This window comes from Mytilus edulis, chromosome 2 (assembly GCF_963676685.1).
Source record: "Mytilus edulis chromosome 2, xbMytEdul2.2, whole genome shotgun sequence".
NCBI classification, from domain to species: domain Eukaryota; kingdom Metazoa; phylum Mollusca; class Bivalvia; order Mytilida; family Mytilidae; genus Mytilus; species Mytilus edulis.
The window spans coordinates 2,739,139-2,761,868 of NC_092345.1; the positions used below are offsets into that span (position 1 = coordinate 2,739,139).

The window sequence follows — 22,730 nt, forward strand, 5'->3', positions numbered from 1 at the left end:
AGAACCAACTGCTGTTTGTAGCTACCCTAATCTGCCGATTTAAGAATTATAATCCACAGAACAGAACCAAATATTCGTAGTTTGACAACAGATCTAGCATCATATAATCTTTGTCACGGAAATACTCGTACGGTCGAGTTCCTGTCGATACAATATGTATAAATAGTACCACAAATATTTTCACTGTTCAGGAAACTAGCATCAATTTTGATAAATCTTACGCTGTTGATTACAGATGGTAATAGATAAGTGTCATGTGACAATTACGATTCATTGCAGGTGTTTGATTCAGGGTTATCTCATCGATACATATTAAATTGGTGATGTAATTCACATTAATCATGTAAAATGCATCAGGATAATTGAAGCTAATAAGATAGTGGTCCCTGCACAAGGTCTATTTTAGATTCTCGATGTAAGGATTCCTATAGTTGTATTGCTATACCAGCAAAGATAACGAATAAAACTGCTGAAATCTGAAATAAAAAGTCGAAGAATGTGCTTAAGGTACAATGTAGTCGTGGGAAAGTTTGATGACGAGTGATTGTATTGTTAAAGTCGTAGGATTATAATTTCAAGAAAGGAAATGTAAAAGACATAAAAAAACAGGAGAAAAAGAAAACACAACAGTGTAAACAATAGCAGAAAACAAAAATAATGCTGTTGACAATAATGTTATTATAGACTTACCAGTATTTTCATTTCTATGCCTTGTGTTAAAAAATGATCTTTCCGACGTTTTGGTTTGCATTTATAATAGGTAACAGCTTTAGTAATATAAAGGCAACAGTAGTAAACCGATGTTCAAACGACGTAAAACAATGGAAGGAAAGTAATTAATCACCTGATTATGGATCAATTATGCAACATTGTACATGGTTTGCATATTTTAACTATAATGTAACTTATGAAGTAAATATCTATTGATCGTGAACAATAATTTTGATACTTAGCTATTTGATTACGACATTGTATATTAAACCCCAACAGTACTGGCATTTTCAAATTTTGAAAATGGTGGATTGAGCCTGGTTTTATAGCGCTAAACCTTTCACGTATACTTTAACTTAAACCATTGTGGTGCCCTCCGTGCTCATGGTTTCTTTTTCAAGAATCAATGCTTATCCATTGTATTATCGTCTTTTAAGATTATTTTTTTGTTTTGCCAAGTATTGATATATTACAAAACGCCTTGATATTAACACTCTGTGTCAAATAAGGATGTCCATTTCATGAGTCAAGTATGTAAAACAAAAAGCATTGAAATTATAAGATTCACACGCAAAAGTAGACGTGCTTGTCAATTTTATATCGGCAAAATAGATCAATCGCGTGGTTCTTAAAGAGCTATGTGATATTTTTTTTCCAAACAGAATATACTTGTGACACTCTTTAGACAATAACAATCAAAACCAAGGAGTAAACAAAGACTCACAAAACCAAAGGACATTTACATCAACAGTTATAAATAATAATTAAGAAACAACACGAACTCCATTAAAAACCGGGAGTGAAAACAGGTGCAACACATTACAAATAACAGCTTGGAACTGTAAAGGTCTTTTATTCTTTTGTACATGTATCCTACTAAGCTAAGTGTCTTTGGGTTTATAATGAAACCATGATGACTTTGCATGCCTTATGAATTGTTGACAACCATCTTGTAAGCTGCAATTATCTTGATGCATTTAAGATGATTAATATGAATTATATTACCAATTCCAAATGTATCGATGAGCATAACCCTAAATCACTTATCTTAAATGGATCGCATTTTGCAAATCATAGGGCACTTATCTATTAACCTCTGTCATCAGCAGCCATTAATAAAGGCTACAGTAGTATACCGCTGTTCAAATTCATAAATCGATAGAGAAAAAAAAATCCGGGTTACAAACTAAAACTGAAGGAAACGTATCAAATATAAGAGAACTACGACACAGCAGAGACACAACACCAAAATGTAACACACACAGAAACGAACTATAATGTAACAATGGCCATTTTCCTGACTTGGTACAGGGCATTTTATGACAAAATGGTGGGATGAACCTGAACCACAAAAACATTGAAATTGAGGCTGAACAGTAAAAATATCTTTAGTACTCTTCATACATAATGTATCTACAGGAACTCGACCGTACGAGTATTTCCGTGACGAAGAAGATATGATGCTTCATCTATTGTCCATCTACGAACATTTCGTTCTTTTCTGTGGATTGCAATTCTGAAATCGGCGGATCAGGCCTAGGGTAGCTACACACAGCAGTTAGTTGAATACTTGAACTCAAATAAAAAATAAATTTTACAATATTTATACTTTGCAAAGTAATCATACACAGTCTTAAGATGAATCTACTATTTTGGACCTCAGGAATATTACTATTATATCTTACTACTTATATCAGGGATCTCCATGAAAAAATGAGCAACACGACGGGTGCCACATGTGGAGCACGATCTACCTACCCTACCGGAGCCCCTGATATCAACCCCAGGTTTTGGTTGGGTTCGTGTTGCTTAGTCTTTAGTTTTCTGTGTAGTTTTTCGTGTTCTATTATTTGTGCTTGTGTTTTTCTTTTTTAACCATGGCGTAGTCAGTTTATTTTCTATCTATGAGTTTTACTGTCCGTCTGGTATCTTTCGCCCCTATCTTAAAATAAAACGGCAGAGGAGGCTTTCGACAGGACAAAATTCACGTGTAGTTACCAAAAATTATTTAACATAAATATTAATAATTATACAATTAAGAGATGTGAAAACTTTGTTAATAAGACAGATATCCATCAGAGACAGTATTACGTAGTTATAACCAACTGTATGTAACCGTATGGCCTTCGACACTGAACAGTAACATGATTTGTATTCATATATTTATTTTTAAGGTGTGTGGCAGTACGAGGTTTGAGTATTACGATTATGACAACAAACATCGTTGTTACTTAAACCACATCCGAAATCTCCAAAACACTGAATCATACTGGCACTGCTGTCATCTGCTGTTGGACAAGTACCACCCTTGGATGAAGCTCCCCATGCTGGAATTGTAAAAAAATCCGACTTGTTAGTCACAGGACACTATAAAGTATAAATTTGTTTGTTGAAGGTAAAGGTTGTTCGCAAAAAACACATAGTTGGACTTTTAAAAATAAAATCATAAGAAAAAGGTTTATTTATCACAATCGTTGTCGTAGTTAAATGTTCCCTTATTCATACGAACAAAAAATGAAGTATTTGAATTTATTTGATATAATTAACACTTACTTTGAGCACATTTGGTTAAAGGAGGACACGGTGCCATTATACACTGCACATTCATGATTTCACATACTTGTTCAAATCCACAGCTTTTATCCTGAAGGAATAATAATAATCAAAGTATGATCTATATGGTTACAAAGGAAAGCGCAGCGAAATGCGTAAATGAATAATATGTACATTACAACATATAAAGCACAGAAAAACAACGGACATCTCCTATGAAAAACAGCACAGGACTCCACAGACAGTATCTTGAAATTCATTCAATTACATATGGAACGAGATCTACACATTTTTTAAAAATTATTTTCACAATACTTGTTCAAATAATTATCTTAATCGGATCTTGAATGGCTATTTCAATTAAATGATGCGACGACATCATAATAATTTGGGCTACACAATACTTTATCCATGGAAAATGGAAATGAACTCAACTGTATTAACCAAAAAGACATATATGTAAATTATACCGAAAATACAGAATATCACAAACGATAAGGCATAGCATAATATTCTACTGATCTTACAAACAAAACATCATAACTAAATACATGGATGTTGGATAAATACCGAGACACGTCGTATAGCAATGAAATTTCACACTCGGCAAACCAGGTATATTCGGGAATAAGTCACGTTTTTTACTTTGCAAACATACGACGTAGATGGTAAACTACAATCTAAGGCTACCTGATAGCTATCAATGGTACCAGGATTATAATTTAGTACGCCAGACGTGCGTTTCGTTTACATAAGACTCTTAGGTGACGCTCATATCAAAATATTTATAAAGCCAAACAAGTACAAAGTTGAAGAGCATTGAGGATCCAAAATTCCAAAAAGTTGTGTCAAATACGGCTAAGGTAATCTATGCCTGGGATAAGAAAATAATTAGTTTTTCGAAAAATTCAAAGTTTTGTAAACAGGAAATTTATAAAAATGACCACATATAAATGTCGTCAGTTAGTAAGAGACACGAACACATTCTTTAGATCACCCAATTTGTGATGGTGTCCATAAAATTTACGGAATGTTACTTTTAATCGATCCATCTCATAACTCTGTGGGAGCAGTTTCTGCGCAAAGTGCACACTCCTTTATTTTGAAGTCCGTATAGTGTGAAAAAAATTTAAAACAACATGTTGAATAATTTCTTGCGTCCGAAGGGCTTTTCTGGATTTACCATCATCAGGAACGATCAAAGCCAAACATTTGAAATCCGCAGATGTATAAGTACCGAAACCATTGAAGAGCTAAATGTCAAAAATACCTAAAATAAATAGCCAAATCCATCTAAAGCCAACTTTGCCTGAGGGAGTTGAAACATTAATTTCTTAACAATTTAAAAATTTATAAATAAACTCATCATAGATACCAGGACTAAATTTAGGATATACGCCAGACGCGCGTTTCGTCTACAAAAGACTATACGGAAAATTTTAGTAAAGTTTGTTAAATCATGTCAGTACCGAAGTAATGACTACTGAGCTGATGATACCATGGGGACGGATAGTCCACCAGCAGAGGTATCGACCCAGTGGTGACAAAAAAATTGAAAACAACATGTGAACATGCATGAGCATAACGTATCAACTGAGATATGTTTACATCATACGACGGAGCAGAGGGTATGTTACTGCTGAAAAATGTAGAATTGATGATTTGGACCAGTTTGTCATAGATATTAAGTTTTAGATTTTAGATTCTAGATTTCTGTTTTAACTAGTTCTTTAACCACGTTGGTTTAAAATTAAAAAAAAATTAAAAAAGTAAGTCCCTTAAATGGTGGATAAAATATGGTTTTTTATCTAGCTAAAACTCTCACTTATATGACAGTCGCATACCATTATAATATATTGACAATTATGTGTTATCAAAACAAACAGACAAAATAGAGAAGGATGTCAAAAATTAGGGTGCAGCGGTCAACATTTTGTCATAATCGCAATCACTATAAAACCAAACAACTTTGTGAACAAACAAAAAAACTTGCATGTATACACTCTTTGGACAAATCACATTATCAAACACGAAAGACATAAAAAAAAATAACTATAACGCAATAACACAATGGCGGGATGTGTAAATAATTTAATTATTTTTTTTGTAAGTTTAAAAATTCTAAATATACTTCTTATGAACATACCTTGCACATGGTTTGTTTAAGACGCTGGATTCCTGGATTCCTGTAGTTGCTACAGCTTATACCAGCAAATAAAACAAATAAAACTGCAGAAATCTGAAACGAAAAGTCCCACATTTTTTTATGTCTAGATACTATATAGTAGTGGCGAGTTTTTATGACAAGTAGTTGTACTATTATCGTCGTAGGACCATAATGTCCAGAAAAAAAATGTAATTTGTGAGACTGTACAATGAAGAGTAACCAACACCAAATGACAATTATATTTATCTATAGAAATTAATAAAAGGAAATGATCAAATATACAAATAAACTTAAAGGGGAAAAAAGAATTTTTTACAACCACAATAATATAAGCACTGACAACTACTAAATCAACAGTATGAGTAGTAGTAGACAGTCAAATAACAACAATACGTTGAAGGCCATACTTTGACCTATAATGGTAAATTTTTTCAAATTGTGACTTGGATTTGGAGTTGTCTCATCGGCACTCATACAATTCTGTTCAATTTATGTTTGGAATCCATTGTTACAAACCCTCATTCAAGCCAATACAAACTTCAAGCTATAATTTCGGATATTGCAAGTCACAGACTTTTCAAGCCAGTTCGCATTGGAAAAGATGAAAAGAGAAAAAGATCTTTTCTAAATCTTTCCTTTGCCAACAAAGGTCTTGATGGCGTCAACCTAGGTAATATCCTTCATCATAAATTAGTTCAATCGAAAATACCTCCTTATTTCAAAGACCAGTCTGTACCAATAATTTCTTATACCTATACCAAACCTATTGCAACTAAAATTTTCAATTACAAACGCGTTTTGCAGAATCTCGATATTGACGACTTCAAGTCTAAACCTCCTGATTGCACTTGTGCTAGTTCCAAATTCACATATAATCCTGCTGGCCACGTTATTACCGGTGACCTTAACATTGTTAATAACACTTCTCTACGAAATGTGTTATCGAAAGGTCCGAAATATCGTGAGCCTAAATCCAATAATAAGAAATACAACTTTAAAATTTTGATGGACTCAGTCGAGGATTATGCCAGGCAATGGGCTAAACGTGAAAAGGAAGACGTAGACACTCTATTCGAATGGATTAAGGCAGTGAGGTCGTTAATACAAATCAGAATTAAGAAACTGAATGGGTCCATCAATGCCCATGCTACGTCAATCTTTAAAGACCCAAATGTTGCTAAACACTTATCCGAACTCCATGATGAATATGTTGTTGTCCCCGCAGACAAAGCCCCAAATAACATCGTTTTTGTCTGTAAAAGTTAATTGCTTGACAAACGAATTAGGGATAGACAATTCACTTGGAAACTCAACATATACCCTCACGACACTTACCAAAGAGGAAATCCTGGATAATCATAGGTCTGTTCTTTGTTCCTTTGGTATTTCAACCAAAGATGAAGAACTGGATCTTCCATCACTGTATTGGATACCTAAACTACAGCAGCACCTGCATACGGGGTATATATCTCCCAATTGATACGATATTCCCGTGCTTGCATTTCCTATCATGATTTTCTTGATAGAGGGTTACTGCTCACAAGGAAGCTATTAAACCAAGAGTTCCAAATGGTGAAGTTGAAATCATCCCTTCGTAAATTTTACGGACGCCATCACGAGTTGGTTGCCCGTTATGGAATAACCGTTTCACAAATGATATCGAATATGTTCCCTTCCCTTTCATGAATGTGACCTACCGAATTAGACTATTTACCGGATTTGTAATCACATAAGCAACACGACGGGTGCCACATGTGGAGCAGGATCTGCTTACCCTTCCGGAGCACCTGAGATCACCCCTAGTTTTTGGTGGGGTTCGTGTTGTTTATTCTTTAGTTTTCTATGCTGTGTCATGTGTACTATTGTTTTTCTGTTTGTCTTTTTCATTTTTAGCCATGGCGTTCTCAGTTTGTTTTAGATTTATGAGTTTGACTGTCCCTTTGGTATCTTTCGTCACTCTTTTTTCATACCACATCTATTTATATCTAACAACAAGCTAATAACACGAGCAACACGACGGGTGCCACATGTGGAGCAGGATCTGTGCTTACTCCTCCGGATCACCTGAGATCACCCCCAGGTTTTGATGGGTTTCGTGTTGCTCGGTCTTTAGTTTTCTATGTTGTTTCTTGTGTACTATTATTTGTCTGTTTGTCCTTTTCATTTTTAGCCATGGCGTAGTCATTTTTTTTCGTTTGATGAGTTTGACTGTTCCTCTAGTATAGTTTGCCCTTCTTTTATGTAGTTGCAGTAGATAAACAAATAATGGCATTGTTTAACGGGAAATTCCTACATTGTTCTTCAATCAGCACGATAATGGTCCTCGTTCGATCGTCTATATTTTGTACGCATGCATAATTACATTAGATGTATGTTTCATTATAATACGTTATTCTGATCGGTTACACTGCAATCTCGCGTTATTGCTTGAGCAATTGCTTTACACAATAAAATTTATCATTCATAATGACACGAGGTCCCATAATAAAGTGCACAGGTAAATTAAAAAAAAACTTGATGAAAACCGTGTTTTCATGATCCTAGCTAAAAAAATGTAAATATAAGAATTGAATAAAATTGAGAATGGAAATGGGGAATTTGCCAAAAAGACAACAACCCGACCATAGAAAAAACAACAGCAGAAGGTCACTAACAGGTCTTCAATGTAGCGAGAAATTCTCGCACCCGGAGGCGTCCTTCAGCTAAACAAATATATACTACTTCAGTGATAATGAACGCTGTGCGCACGGGGAACGCTTTTACAACCCTATGAAGTTACAAAAAGAAGCATTCAATTCTTAAAGAAACATCTGAGGATAGAGGAGAATAACGTATAGAACCTGGTCATGATGTTTCTCTTCTAGATATCATATAGGCAATCAAGGCGCTCAGCTTGGTCTGTTACATCCCAAGTTACATATAAATTAAAAAAAAGATCAAGAATACAAATGAAAATCTGAAAGTAACGAAATTCGATTCTAATTGAATTCGGAATTTGGAAGGATTAGGTCAGGTTGTTAAGGATATTGACATTTCTAAAACGGATCTCGCTGGAGAAACTGTGAATGAAATTGTTGAAAATTTCAAAAAATGTATTTAGCTGATTGAAATTGCCGATAGTGGTGAACTCCGTTGCTTGCGGAACCGGTAAGCAATATGAGGTTAATCCCGTACCAATTAATTTGGAATATGAAAATAGAATTATCAAAGCTGAATACATGGCACGTCATAAGCGCAACTTCAATCAAACAAGAAAGTCACAAAGAAAACCTCGACCCTTATTACTTGATTAGTATTACTTGACTAAACGGAGTTGAACCCGTTGGCTCATCATAGACGAGTCCATCTAAAGAAAGGTGTTCTGGGAGAAACTTATCAATGGAAGGTCCAGTAAGTTATATTCATTGATCCGGTTAGGATATGTAAACACTCTATATGTATGTGCAAAAAAATTAATGATACACAGCTGTTAATTTTCTTGTAAAGTGGAATTTAAAAACATGTAAAAATTGTCACACTATGGAATTTGTGGATATGTAAGTGAAACTATGACGACAGCAGTTGCAAACTACGCTTATGTCGTTATTCTATAACGTTTTGGAATTATTTTATGTTCATTTCCAGAGGTAGATTTCCTAGCTTAATTTTGCAGCTAATTCAGGAAAACAGCCTATCTGTGACCCCACACTGGTTTACGGGTGTAACACTTTTCTCAGACATGACCAGCACAAGCAGCACGGATCCAAAATAGATTTCAACAAGGAACATACTATGGGTGTTGTTCAATGCTGCCTTTGAGGAACAGATGTCCGTTTAATCCCGAATCAGAATCGAAGTCTTAACCAGAATGAATTTGTCAAAGTAGAATATTTTCATAGTTCTGTCAGGCGCGTAGCAACCCGTACGCAAAAATGCAGTTGCGTACACATCGAAAATTTGACAAAAATAAAAATATGGTTAATCTAGTTAGAATAAATTTAAGTGATAGAATTAATTATAAAGTGTTGTGAAAATATGTTAATAGTCACTTTGTAAATATATTCCGTTCCGGAAACTTGTTTTCTCTTTACAGTTTCGGGACCAGTATCGTGATTGTGCTGCTGATGCAAACAATTAAAATAGCTGAGTTCTGAGGTTTCAGAATACAATAAGTGCGTCTACTATGCCTCCTTACCCTGACATCTTTTCTGAAGATTTCAAAATGACTGATGAAATAAAACGTGAAGATCTATTAAGGGTATTACTTTTGCAACCTATTCACTGTTGTTTTTTTTTTTATGATCAACGTGTTTTTTCCTTTTTTATTTTATGTTCGGTCGTGCAAGATGGGTGCCTCGTTCATTTAATTATACGTGTCTCGTGTTAAAAGTGCTTATTCTCCATGTGCAAAATTAAAGTGCTTGTTTTCCTTGCTTTGTAAAAATAAAAGACTCGTTTTTGGAAGTTGATAAAAAGAACTCAGATTTAGTTTGAAGCTTTTCCTTGTAGATTTTGGGACTTCAAAAGTATTGATATACAGATGTATAGTTAAAGGTTTCCAAACTATGATGTTATAAACAAGGATTTAGACCCGGGAATCTTTAAAATACTTAACATATAGTATGCATGTATGTCGGTCTGGACGGCAACGATAGAACACTCTTTCAGTACCATGAGACGACTAAAAAATACAATGAAATCCATTCGTTTATCTGGGCTTGTTCTATTGAACTTATACCACGAAAAACAAATTTCAACAGACACGGTTTTGGATAACTGGAAAGGAAATGGTCATTGACTTTAAGAACTAACTTTGAGAATTAAAAGCTAAAAGAAAGGCTGCTTGTTCTCTTATAAAATAAAACAGAGAAATGTGGTTCGATTTATTTATGTATTTTCTCAATAAAAAAATACCTTTTAAGGCTTAGAAATTTGGATTTTCTCAGTGAATGTATAGTGGGCTGAGGCTGATTAGGTAGCAATTAAAATATATGGTGGTGGCACTATATATTTTAACTGTTACCTAATACATTGTAATATATAAATAAGCTCTACCCATTACACATAGGGTTTTTTTCTCTAATTTTTTTTTCAAATTTAATTATTTGCAAAAGTTGACTTGTTACTCATGAAAATAAGATTTCTGTGAGGTCATTTTCAGTCCCAGAACATCGCGAGAATTTAGGATTTTTTTTGCACCATTTACTCTGGAGCTTCTTGGGTTCTTAAGTGTCCCCCAGATCCCTCGCCGTATAACTTCTTTCCCCGGCATTGCGTACACATCATTTTGGCCTAGCTACGCCCCTGTCTGTAGACAATATATCCGATTTAAATTTAACTCATGATTATTTTGAGTACGATCAAGTTCAAGCCAACATAACTGTAAAAGGCAAATAAAAGAAGCACTATGATTTCAGGAATCTATAGATGGGTATTTTTTGCTTTGTCACAAGGCTTTAAAGGCAACAGTAGTATACCGCTGTTCGAACAAATAACCTTTTTATACGACACGTCGGTCAGTTTGTTAACATAAAAATCGTTCATCAATGCAAGAAAAGTCTTATTTTAAATCTAGGTCATCCTGTTAACAAAACTTAGAATTTTTCGAAACACTAAGGATTTTCTTATCCCAGGCATAACTTATATTTGTGATGTTATATTTGTTATTTGTTATTATATATATGATGTTATATTTGTTATTCTCGTGGGATTTTGTCTGCTGCTTGGTCCGTTTCTGTGTGTGTTACATTGTAGTGTTGTTTCGTTGTTCTCCTCTTATATTTAATGCGTTTCCCTCAGTTTTAGTATGTTACCCCGATTTTGTTTTTTGTCCATGGATTTATGAGTTTGAACAGCGGTATACTACTGTTGCCTTTATTTATCTTAGCCGTATTGGTACAATATTTTGGAATTTTGGATCATCAATGCTCTTCAACTTTGTACTTGTTTGGCTTTATAAATATTTTGATATGAGCGTCACTGATGAGTCTTGTGTAGACGAACCGCGCGTCTGGCGTACTAAATTATAATCCTGGTACATTTGATAACTATTAACCATCATTTATGAAAGACTTGTTTTAATTCGTACTGTTATGTATTCTATTGGAAGCAATTGCTTATTGTTTCAAGATTGATATCAATTTGAAATACATCATCATTTTTACATTTATGAACCACTTGTTCATCACATTATGTACGTATACTATCGTTGAGATACATCACCGCTCTCTACTTCTTTCTTAAATAACGATGGGGTAAATATAGTAATCACATATAGCACACATAACTCAAAACAAAAGGCAAAATAAAAAAAAAATCTCCAAATTTCCAAGAAAAAACAAGGTACTTAATTCTATCTCAACATTTCTTTACAAGTAGATCAATTGAGACAAGTTTCGTACCAAAGGTAGAAAAAATCCATGTAGCAGCCTTTTAGATAATTGACATATAGAGGATAAAATATTGAAACAATAAAGACATTGTTGAGTATACCATTTGATCAATTTTCAAATTCATCTCAAACCATTATAATTAGGGGGAAATGTTCAGTACATTGTACGTACTGTCTTGACGTCATAGGCAAAATTGATTATTTTATTTGACTAAGTATCTTAACCATTGTTAACATGGATGTAATTGCATTCTATCATGGGTCATCTACATCAAATTATCAGAGCAGAGTATTGGCACTACTAAATCTTTAAAAGATAACATTTCCCTATAAATTTTTAAAGATTTAATTTTGATTTTTCGTGTAATACCATTGTTTATACCGATACAAGTAATACGGGCTACATTGTTAAGAAGCAAACAAGCATTGCAAATTGTATGTAGTCCTAATCCGAAGCGTAAAAAAAATTCCGTGTGGAAGCAATTACCAGCGTATAGAAATGTACTGTTATTTTTTACTAGCTTTTGTCTAAGACAAAGAAATAAAATGGTTTACACAATCAAAATGGCAATAGTATTACAACGACATGCAGTAACAAGGACCATTTACAAGACATTTTAGGTGAATTTTATCAAAATGTTTGAGGTTTACTATTTGTTTAGGGTCATCGGAAGTTTTATTTCATTTCATATGCATCTTTAACATAGAAGACAACTGTTCATTTAATTGTATTTCGTCATTGCCACCAGAAGGAATTGCAGAATACAGGGAAAAAATGACAGTAGTATCAGTAAAAATACAAACAAATAATAATGTCAAATTAAACCTACCAGTATTTTCATTCAATTCCTTGTGTACATCAGATGAAAAATGACCTTTACAAGTTTTAGTTTATATTCATACTAAGTGACAGCTTGGGAGAAAACAGACAAAAATGCAAGTCAGAATTTAATCATGTGATTATAAATCCATTATGTAACTTTATACATGGTTTGCATGTAAATTATGTAAAAATATATCAACGTGACTACTAGGTTTATAAACAGATATATCATGTTAAGAAGGGGTATTTTTTGCAACTACCCCCTCGAAAATATGCTTTATCTGTATAAAGATGTTTGCTCCTCCTTGTCTTGATTTTTTGCCAGATTTTCGGAATCCTCTGGTTTTATCCATGTATTGTCATTAAAATAAATTGCCCACAAACCCCTACTTTCCTTTTCATAATTCTAATACATAAAGTTTAAAAAGCAATATTTCTAGATTTTATAAAATTCTTGTTATGTTTTCATAGTTTTTGAAACATAGAAGGTGGCATGGTAAATATATGAAAATTCCAGAGAGAATTATTTCCCGCCAAATTTTCAATGGCTTATATCTTGAAAACGAGCACACGGACCCTCTATTTTTTTCTACTTTTTTAGTTTCTTTAATTATATATATCAATTCATAATAGTCTTTTAAAAAGCTTGTTATTTTTTAACAGATTAGCGAATATCCTTAATTACAACGAATGTTAACGTTCAAAAACGCATTGATGATCGTGACGTTACAAGCGTCCAGTCGTAAAGAGTATTTTTTGGCAAATACCACGGCAGTGAGGGTAAAAAGGCGTATCCTTTTTTGCATATACCCCGGCGGCGTTAAAAAACGAATGATATTCATTTGATAACAGTAAGTTGGTGAAAAATACACTGGCTACCAACTAATCAAAACCCAGGATTATTACATGATGTAATTACTTTGGAAATATTGTCTCCGGCTAAAATAATTGCCGGATTGTAAAGAAAAATAAAACCAGTAAAATAATACAGCTACCAGATGCAGCCTTTTTTTCGCTTTGTTGAAGACCCACGAGTGGCATTGGGTTTCTACTTGCTCCTCGGTCGTTTTGTTTTTTGTCTCTTTGACACATTTTCTATTTTCATTATCAATAATATAAGAAAAGAATAAGTTATGCCGTTCGAGTTGATCTATTTACAGTCAGAAAATTAGAACAAAATATATACGGGAAAGACCCTTTTTTTCGACCATAAAAAGAAATGAGGATACTAACTTTTTCTTAAACGATGTGTTTACAGTATTTTTTAATGATCGAATAGAACATTAAAAGTAATGTACAGCAGACAAACATATAATCTGAAAGAACCAAACATTTATAGAACTATGTGTAATAATGGTTTTACGTGACGCACTTTTTGCACCGACAATGTTGACAACATCATATCGTTATGATTTTGAACCGAAATTCAAACTCAAATTAGACAAGACTAAAATTGTGACTGTTTATTTGGTGGAAGCCGACAACATGCAGATATCAATTGCCACTTCGGACACAGAAATGTAAAAGCATTTAGTAATTTTTGAATGTTTCGCTAAAATTGACTCATGAAAGCCAAGCTAGCAGCATCAAGCAGAAACACATCTAATTTCTGTTTCATTTAATATCTTGTATAGACTTAAATTGTCTTATTGGCAATCATACCACAGCTTCTTTTTTTTTTTTATATCAACAAGATATTTTTGACGTTGCAAGAACGGTAGATAACATGTCAATAAACTGTCAATTCGTTTGATACTGAAGGGAAATTTGTATTCATTTACGACTGTCATATTTGCAGTTGTATTTGGAAAAATGACATTGGCAAATTGTTCAACAAAAATGGTCCGAAATACATCAAAGACTGCTTGAACAATTTTAGTTTTGGTTTCGAGAGTATGAGGTTTCTTTTAACAGTTTTATTGCTACAACTAATTCACACTATACACCAATAACCAACTGGTAGTAAGATAAAGCCAATACAAAATGATTTTCTGCAGTCTCGATTTCGAAAATTCTTGATTTTTTTTATAGTTGATATAGCTTAGATAAAATGTTTGAGCAGATCAAATCAATTTGGTTTGTTCAAGTGAGGAGCAGGTCGATTATAATGAAGCTGAAATTGACTGTTGTTCTTTGTTTTAATGTATATCTTACTAAGATGAGTAGTATAGGATGTTAATGTAGTTTGAATATAAAAGGACATTCATCCATTTACATTATTAAGTAATCGTACTCAACAATGTCAGAGTAATAAGCTTTGAATTCAGGAAAATATCTTGTTTTCTCCTCATACTGTACATGCTGCAGTAACTAGACCGTACGAGTATTGTCATGACGAAGAGGGAATGGCGTTTGAAGTTTAGTATCTGAGTTCAGTGTTTCTGTTGTGCCGTTGTTTCCTTTTATAGTTGATTTGTTTCACTGGTTTTGTAACCCGGGTTTGTTTCGCTTAATCGATTTATGAATTTTGATCAGCTGTAAAGTACTGTTGCCTTTTTTTTCAATTGTTGTCCATCTATCAACACTTGGTTCTGTGATTTTAACGAGTGATTGCAATCCAAAAATTGGCAAACCGATTCTTTTAATTAAAAATGTTGATAGAAATAGACATTGTAAAATCATACAGCTTTTTTGGTAAGTATGGAGTTACTGTGTAAGGAAAGTTAATACATTCAAACCTTACAACGGTGACACTTTAGAGTTATATCGAGACATATCTGTTAAAACTTATCAAGTCTTATAAATTTGTAAGACACATAAGCTGCATCAGTGGTGTCGGATCAAAAAGTATGTATGCCGAAACCAAAACGTTATAAAGCTTTTAATTAAAAAAATTCTGAAAGATGTGCTTAATTGCTACGGCAATCTATACCTGGGGTAGAAATACTTTTAAGTTAGTGTTTTAAATAATTAAACATGTTTTACTACCATCAGGATGACCACTACTTTGAATGAGAACATTATAAACGGCACATTATTTGAAAAGTCGTGAATAAATGTACTTTTAAGGAAGGTACGTCTGATTGAGCCTTACTCTATATATGTGTTAAAAAGTTTAAAGAACAAAAATACTGATCTTCAAGGAAAATTGAAATCGAACAAGTTTACTATCAAATGGCCACAAAAACTCAATATTCCGAATTATATGCATTTCGAATTATGTGGATTAATAGGAGAAAAACAGAAATACTGCAGCATAACATATTTGATATGATTTAACATACATATTGGCGATTATGGCATAAAAATATGTTGTATAATTCTCAATAAGACATCCATCAACGAGTGTTTGAAATGGCGAGGAAATTAGCTCCTATCTATTACCATATTGGCTTCAACAAGAGAAATAACAATATTTTTATATTAATTTACATTTAAGGTGTGTGGCAGTACGAGGTTTTTGTTTTACGATTATGACAGCAAACATCGTTGTTACTTATACCACATCCGAAATCTCCAAAGCACTGAACTGTACCGGCACTGCTGTCGTCTGCTACTGGACATGCACCACCCTTAGATAAAGATCCCCATGCTAAAAAGAAAACTTTTAGATGTAAACGTGTGTGTGTGGATAGGGGAGAGTTGCTCGCCTTATTAGTTGAAATATAGATATTTTATGCTTTTCTTTAAATGGTTTATTTTGGAGAAAAAATATACATGAATAGCCTTTATAAAACATAAGATTATTTCAACAAAAACAGCATCGTTTATATTTAGATAATAGAAAAAGATGTCAAAATTAAAATCCTAAAAACTATGGAATGACCTTTCACCTTATGACATGTATAGTCTTTTACTACAATGTTTCTTTCTTTCGAATAGTTACCAGTATTAGTGTTTTTTCGTTTCACAGAACATACTGGATATGTTCCTTATGTCGTAACTACAATCGCGTTCCCTTTTCACGAATGTGATTTACCGAATTGGATTATTTTACCTGGTTTGTAATTACATGATCAACACGACGGTGCCACATGTGGAGCAGGGTCTGCTAATTTATCCGGAGCACCTGAGATCACCTTTCAGTTTTTGATTGGGTTCGTGTTGCTATTGTATTCCTATTTGTGACATGTTTACCAATTGTGTATGTTTTGCTCACACATCGTTTTCAATATAGTGAAATTTTATGCGACTGTCATACAAGTGAAAAGTTTAGCTAGCTATTAAACCAGGTTCAATCCACAATGCTCTGCAAAAGAATATGCTGTACAACTGGAGGAATATGACAGTTGATATCCATTCGTTTGATGTGTTTGAGTTTTTGATTTTTCCATTTGTTTAGAGACTACCGTTATGAATTTTCCTTGGAGTTTTTATAAATATAATTGATACTTACTTGAAGCACAGTATGCTATTTCAGGACATGGTGGGATTTAACACTGTGCTACTCTGATTTCACATACTTGTTCAAACCCACAGTTTGTATCCTGAAGGAATAATAATAATCAAAGTATGATCGGTATGGTTACAAATGAAAGCTCAGAGAAATGAAGGAAGAAATAATATATGATAGCACATTATAACCTTTAAAGAACGGAACAGCAACGGACATCTCCCCTAAACGACAGCACAGGACACCACAACAGTGATGTTTTAGTGACATATATATCATGAAAAACATAAAATTATATATGGAACGCGATTTAAAAGTTCCCCATTCTTTTCACAGCACTATCCTGACCATAACGGTCTTGAAAGTCTGTTTTGAATTAATGCTGTGATGACGTCATAATAATTTAGGCTAAGACAAAACTTTATCCATGGTAAATAAAATTCACTCGACTATACTGTAACGTTCCGGGGTTTTCTGTCAGGATATACACCCGTAGTTACTTTTGTGGGCCTCTGGTGAAGGAAGTAATAATAAAGATCATAATGGAAGTTCATTAATTGTATTATTTCTATTTAAACAATACATCAAATACAGCGGTTCAAGATACAAAATACGTTAATAATTATATACAATAAGTAATACGGCAAGGTGCATTGCTTGCACTAAGATTAATAAAACAATTGCTCGGTGCAAGAAAATCTACTTGGTGCACGGCATTCAAATACTCAGCTAACTCGGTGCAGCAAATCTACTTGGTGCACTGCATTCAACTTGAATACTCAGCGTACTCGGTGCATGCAAATCTACTTGGTGCACTGCATCTAAAACTCTCACCAAGCAACTTTACTTGGTGCTGCAAATCTACTTGGTGCACTGCATTTAAGAGAGACTGCTAACTGCATTGAGGTTGTTGGAGAGAATCTCAACGTAGGAACATGCGTTCCGTATTTTTACTACGTGTGACGTAATACACAAGTTCTTCATAAACAAGAACACGTAACGTTACATTTGGCGCGTTATACTGAAACTGAGTATAAATAAATACAAAATGAATAATTACACACATAAATAGAGTCGATATATAGATTTAAAGAAGTCAGTATATAATATAAGGTCAAAGTCAGCTATTTCTTCTGTAAAATACGAATCCGAACACAACAACGGACATCTGGGTGAATCGATCAAGTGTGGAACGGAGACCACAGTAAAAATATCAGCTCCCAAATCACCGGGCGTAACAATACTGACAAATATACCATATGCGAAATGTACCGAACATACGGAATACCACACTCTATAAGGCATAACAATAACTAACGGAAATTACAAAAGAAACATCATAACTAAATAAAGGAATGTTGCATGCATAAATACAGAGACACCTCTTATAGTTATACGAATTCTAACTCAGCAAAACAGACTTTTTCATAAAAAGGTAATGTTTGGTAGTTAGCAGACAGACAACGTAGATGGTTAACCATATTCTAAGACGTGGAAAACCTGTCGTTAGTTAGTTAGTTTGACACAGACACGTCATATATATCAACCAATTCGTGATGGTGTCCATAAACGGAATGTCATTTGTAATCGTTTCTGCTCATAACTATGTTGAAACAGTTTCAGTGTAAGGAGATCACTCCACAAGCATAACGTATCAATTGAGATATGTAAACATCACACGATTAAGCAGAGGGTATGATACAGCAGAGAAATAGAAAATCGGTAATTGGAGTCAAACTCTTCTAGTTTGTATAGATTTTAGATTTTAGATTTAGGATTCAAGATTTTAGTGTAAATTAGTTATTTGAGAACTGACCACGTTGGATAAAAGTAAAATAAAACAAAAAATACTCAGACCAGAATTTTCCTTTACAAATGTCAAGAAATCAAAAGCAGACACGAAATTAATGAATGTAAAACAACTTTTATATTCCTAACTTGGTACAGGCACTTCCTTATGTAAAAATGGTGGATAAAATCTGGTTTTATAGCTAGCTAAACTTCTCATTTATTTGACAGTTGCATAAAATTATACTATATTGAAAACAATGTGTGAGCAATTCAAACAGACATAGACATCGTCTTAGATGCATGATTGTTTTGGTTTTTTTTGTTATTGAACTAGCTGTCAGTAGCTGTGATGTACCAGTACCCATCCACATTCCCTCTGTGGTTTTCTTATATTTCTTTCTATTTGAATCCATCTGATGAGTTAAATCTTTTTTAACTAATAATTATATTTCGTTCTTATGTTGTACTCTTAGACCACTGTCCAAGGTTAGGGGATAGTTAGGATCCCGCTAACATGTTTAATCCCCGGCTCATTCTGATAGTAGTTTAAACATATTTATTTATAGTGGATTGGGAAACAAGTTTTGCAACTTATACTAATTCCTTTCCACTTTGCAGGTGCGAGTGCTGCTTTGTAGCGGCATTAGCCTGCTCTTTTTCAAAATCTACAAGGATGATTTTAACGTGCAAGAGATATGGCTCTCTCTTAACACGGGTCAGTCATTTATCGTCCCCTTCCAACGGACTATCATCGTTTCCTCGAGACCATACTCGCAAATGGTTTCAAGGAAGAGCCGAAAATTCAGTTCCTGAAATTTTCATCCCAGACGGGAATCGAACCAGGAACCTTTGTGTTAGTAGTCCGATGCACTAACCACTACATCACGGCTCTCTTCCTGATTCTGATAGTATGTGCCTGTAATTCAGTGATTGTCGTTTGTTGCTGTGTTACATATTTGTTTTTTTGGGTTTTTTTTACATTAAGTAAGCCTTTATTTCATTCGTTTGAATTATTTTACATTTGTGATTTCGCGGCCTTTTAGAGCTGACTATGCGTTTTGGACTTTGCTCGTTGTTGAAGGCTGTATGGTGACTTAATCACTATAAAAAATGATATGTAAACGAAGAAACACAAATTTGCCTGTATACAGTCTTTAGACAAATTACGTAAACACAAATGACAGACAATGATACAAAAAAGACCAAAGCCAATAAAACTATGGAAGGATGTATAAATAATTGTGTTAATTGGTACCTAACACTACAGGGAGATAACTGTATAGAATCAGCTAAACGTTTTAATCACATTGTATTGTTAAGGAAATATTAAGCTTCTCAATGATCCATTTATGTTCTATACCTTACACATGGTCTGTTGAAGACGCTGGATCTCTGGGTTCCTGTAGTTTCCGAAGTTCCCGTAGGTCCCGTAGGTCCTACAGTTTATATCAGCAAAGATAACAAATACAACTGCAAAATTCTGAAAACAAAAAGGAATTTATTGATGTAAAGATACTTTGAAGCAGCGTGAAGATTTTATGACATGTAGTTGTAAAGATAACGAATAAAACTGCTGAAATCTGAAATAAAAAGTCGAATAATGTGCTTAAGTCAAGGTACAATGTAGCCATGGGAAAGCTTGATGACGAGTTATAATACTAGTACAGTCGTAGGATTATAATAATTTCAATAACGAAAATCTTTGTGTGTTACTGGACAATTGTTTTAAAGAACCAAAATTGAATGACAATGATATACAGATAGTTATCAAAAGTACCAGGATTATAATTTAGTACGCCGGACGCGCGTTTCGTCTACATAAGACTCATCAGTGACGCTCATGAAGCCAAACAAGTACGAAGTTGAAGAGCATTGGGAATCCAAAAACCAAAAAAGTTGTGCAAAATACGGCTGATTTTAAAATGAAATATCAACATATATAAAAGATCTTCCAAGTCGGAAGAAAAAAAAAACCAACAAAAGTTTAAATACTAGCAGAAAAATAATTACTAACGTTTAAGTGAAACATGAAACATGAAAACTTAATTAAACGCCTATTTCTACATATACAATATGTATTCAATGGCGTTGTACATAAATGACATATAAAATACAAAAATACTATACAAAAATACAATATGTATGTACTATACCAAAAATTGAAAATATACACTGTGATACACAAGAAAAAAGTCAGAAAAGTTCAAAATAATTTTCGAAATACAATGTTTTCAACCGACATTTAAAAGTATCCAAAGATTCAGAGTTTCTTACATTTGTACCTAGTTCATTCCACAATTTTGGCCCAATAGTACTAAAGCTTCTATCTGAAAAAGTTTTCTTTTTGTTATATGGGACTGCATAACAACCAATAGATGACTCTGACGACCTTAATGAACGTTTCGACACTTGAGGATTTAACAAATTGATCAAATATGACGGTGCATTACCTACATGACAGTTGTACATATATGTTAAGATTTTGAATGTAATTATGGCTTTGATCGGAAGCCAGTGTAAGTAAAACAAGCCTGCTTGGCACTATCATACTTAGAACGGTTAAACACAAGTTTGGCACACATATTCTGTATACGTTGCAATTTATATAAATCAGTTTGTGAAATTCCAAAAAGTATAACATTGCAATAATCTAAATGTGATATAACCAAAGATAAGACCAAAGTTTCAGTTGCTTCTTTCGATAGATAGGATCTTATGCACTTTATTTTGTAGTAGTTCATCATTGCTGTTTTACATTTTTTAGTAATATGGTCTTTGAAGTTTAGAGTCTCATCCAGAAAAGCTCCTAAGTATTATACATGTTTTTGATTTTACAACATCTCCACGAATGATTATTTCTTTTGTCTGACATTTAGAGAGTTGGTGTCGACTGCCAAAGAGAATAAACTCTGTTTTCGCATTGTTCATTTTTAGTTTGTTACTGTTCATCCAGGTGTTTATATGAACAGCGCAGTCCTGTAAGTCACGAATTGCATCCATCTCATTCGTCAATGTTGGCACGAAACGTTTATTAGCAGTATGGTCGTCGGCAAATCCATACACAGTATTAGATGGTGGAATAATGTCGAATAGAGTTCCGGCGTAGACTAAATACAGCCAGGGACCTAAGCTACTTCCCTGTGGTACGCTACACTCAAGTTGTCGCTCTGATGATGTTGTAGAGCTGATATTTACACGACAGCTTCGAGGTCTCAAATAGGAATCGATCCATTTAAGTGCGGTTCCATTTACACCGTACTGATATTCGAGTACTTTTATCAAAATACTATGATCTACAGTATCGAATGCTGCACTTAAATCAACGGCGATCATAGCGGTGACTTCTTTATGCTCCATCCCATCGAGTATGTCATTAACGAGTCGTAGAAGGGCCGATTCGCACGAATGGAATTGACGATACGCAGATTGGTTTGTAGGAAGGAGATCATGATCTTTCACGTGTTTATTCGGTCTATATAGCGCACATTTTTCAATTAATTTAGACAGGAAAGACAAGTTGCTTACTGGTCTATAATTTGAGTAAATTAGTTCAAGGCCAGCCCTTTTCAGCAGAGGCCTGACTACCGCTTGCTTCCATCTTAATGGGAAGACGCCTTGACCAAGAGACAAGTTAACTAACTTTGTGATAACAGGCAACAATTCACTAAGGAACGATTTAAGTACTTTCGTAGGCAAAATGTCAAGTTCGCATGATTTACATTGCAATTTATTTATGATGGTCTTAACTTCGTCTTCTGAAAGATGTTTAAATGATGTAAATAACGGAACGTCTTTGAACAATGGTTTGTAATCGTCAAAGTCTCTCAGAGAATCACGAATTGTTTTTATTTTGTTCATGAAGAAGTCCGCAAATTTATCGGGAAGTTCGTTTTCGTTTTCAACGGCTGGCATCGGATTTTCCGCCTTACTGCCTGTTAAGTCTTTTACGAATTTATATAGTTAAAATCTGTGAATTTTGTTT

At 33.9% G+C, this 22,730-nt stretch overlaps 3 protein-coding genes across 4 annotated transcripts in view; all 3 read right to left on the minus strand.

Moving 5' to 3' along the window:
- LOC139511233 (uncharacterized) overlaps positions 1–22,730 on the minus strand; it is a 44,262-nt gene that overhangs the window by 12,703 nt on the left and 8,829 nt on the right. The window lies entirely within an intron of this gene.
- Positions 1–22,730, minus strand: part of LOC139511235 (uncharacterized) — a 29,228-nt gene that overhangs the window by 6,111 nt on the left and 387 nt on the right. Inside the window, exon 1 of one of the 2 annotated variants that reach the window (XM_071297820.1) lies at positions 691–720. The exons of the other annotated variant lie outside the window; for it this stretch is intronic. Coding sequence (XP_071153921.1) covers positions 691–702 — 12 coding nt within the window. The 5' untranslated portion in view covers positions 703–720. Of the gene's footprint in view, positions 1–690; positions 721–22,730 lie in introns of those variants that run through there. 2 annotated transcript variants of the gene reach the window in all.
- On the minus strand, positions 2,857–5,574 carry LOC139511234 (uncharacterized). The gene is made up of 3 exons (XM_071297817.1): positions 5,411–5,574; positions 3,265–3,355; positions 2,857–3,038 (listed from the first exon to the last, which is right to left on the minus strand). The coding sequence occupies exons 1-3, from the start codon at positions 5,522–5,524 to the stop codon at positions 2,881–2,883; spliced, it is 363 nt and encodes a 120-aa protein (XP_071153918.1). The 5' UTR covers positions 5,525–5,574; the 3' UTR covers positions 2,857–2,880.

Bases quoted from the DNA above. Each gene is read 5' to 3' on its own strand.
- LOC139511234 (XM_071297817.1), bottom strand. From the start codon at position 5,524: ATGTGGGACTTTTCGTTTCAGATTTCTGCAGTTTTATTTGTTTTATTT. The intron at 3,356-5,410 runs GTATGTTCATAA...TTATTCCTTCAG, and splicing joins TTAAACAAACCATGTGCAAG to GATAAAAGCTGTGGATTTGA. The intron at 3,039-3,264 runs GTAAGTGTTAAT...TTACAATTCCAG, and splicing joins TTTAACCAAATGTGCTCAAA to CATGGGGAGCTTCATCCAAG.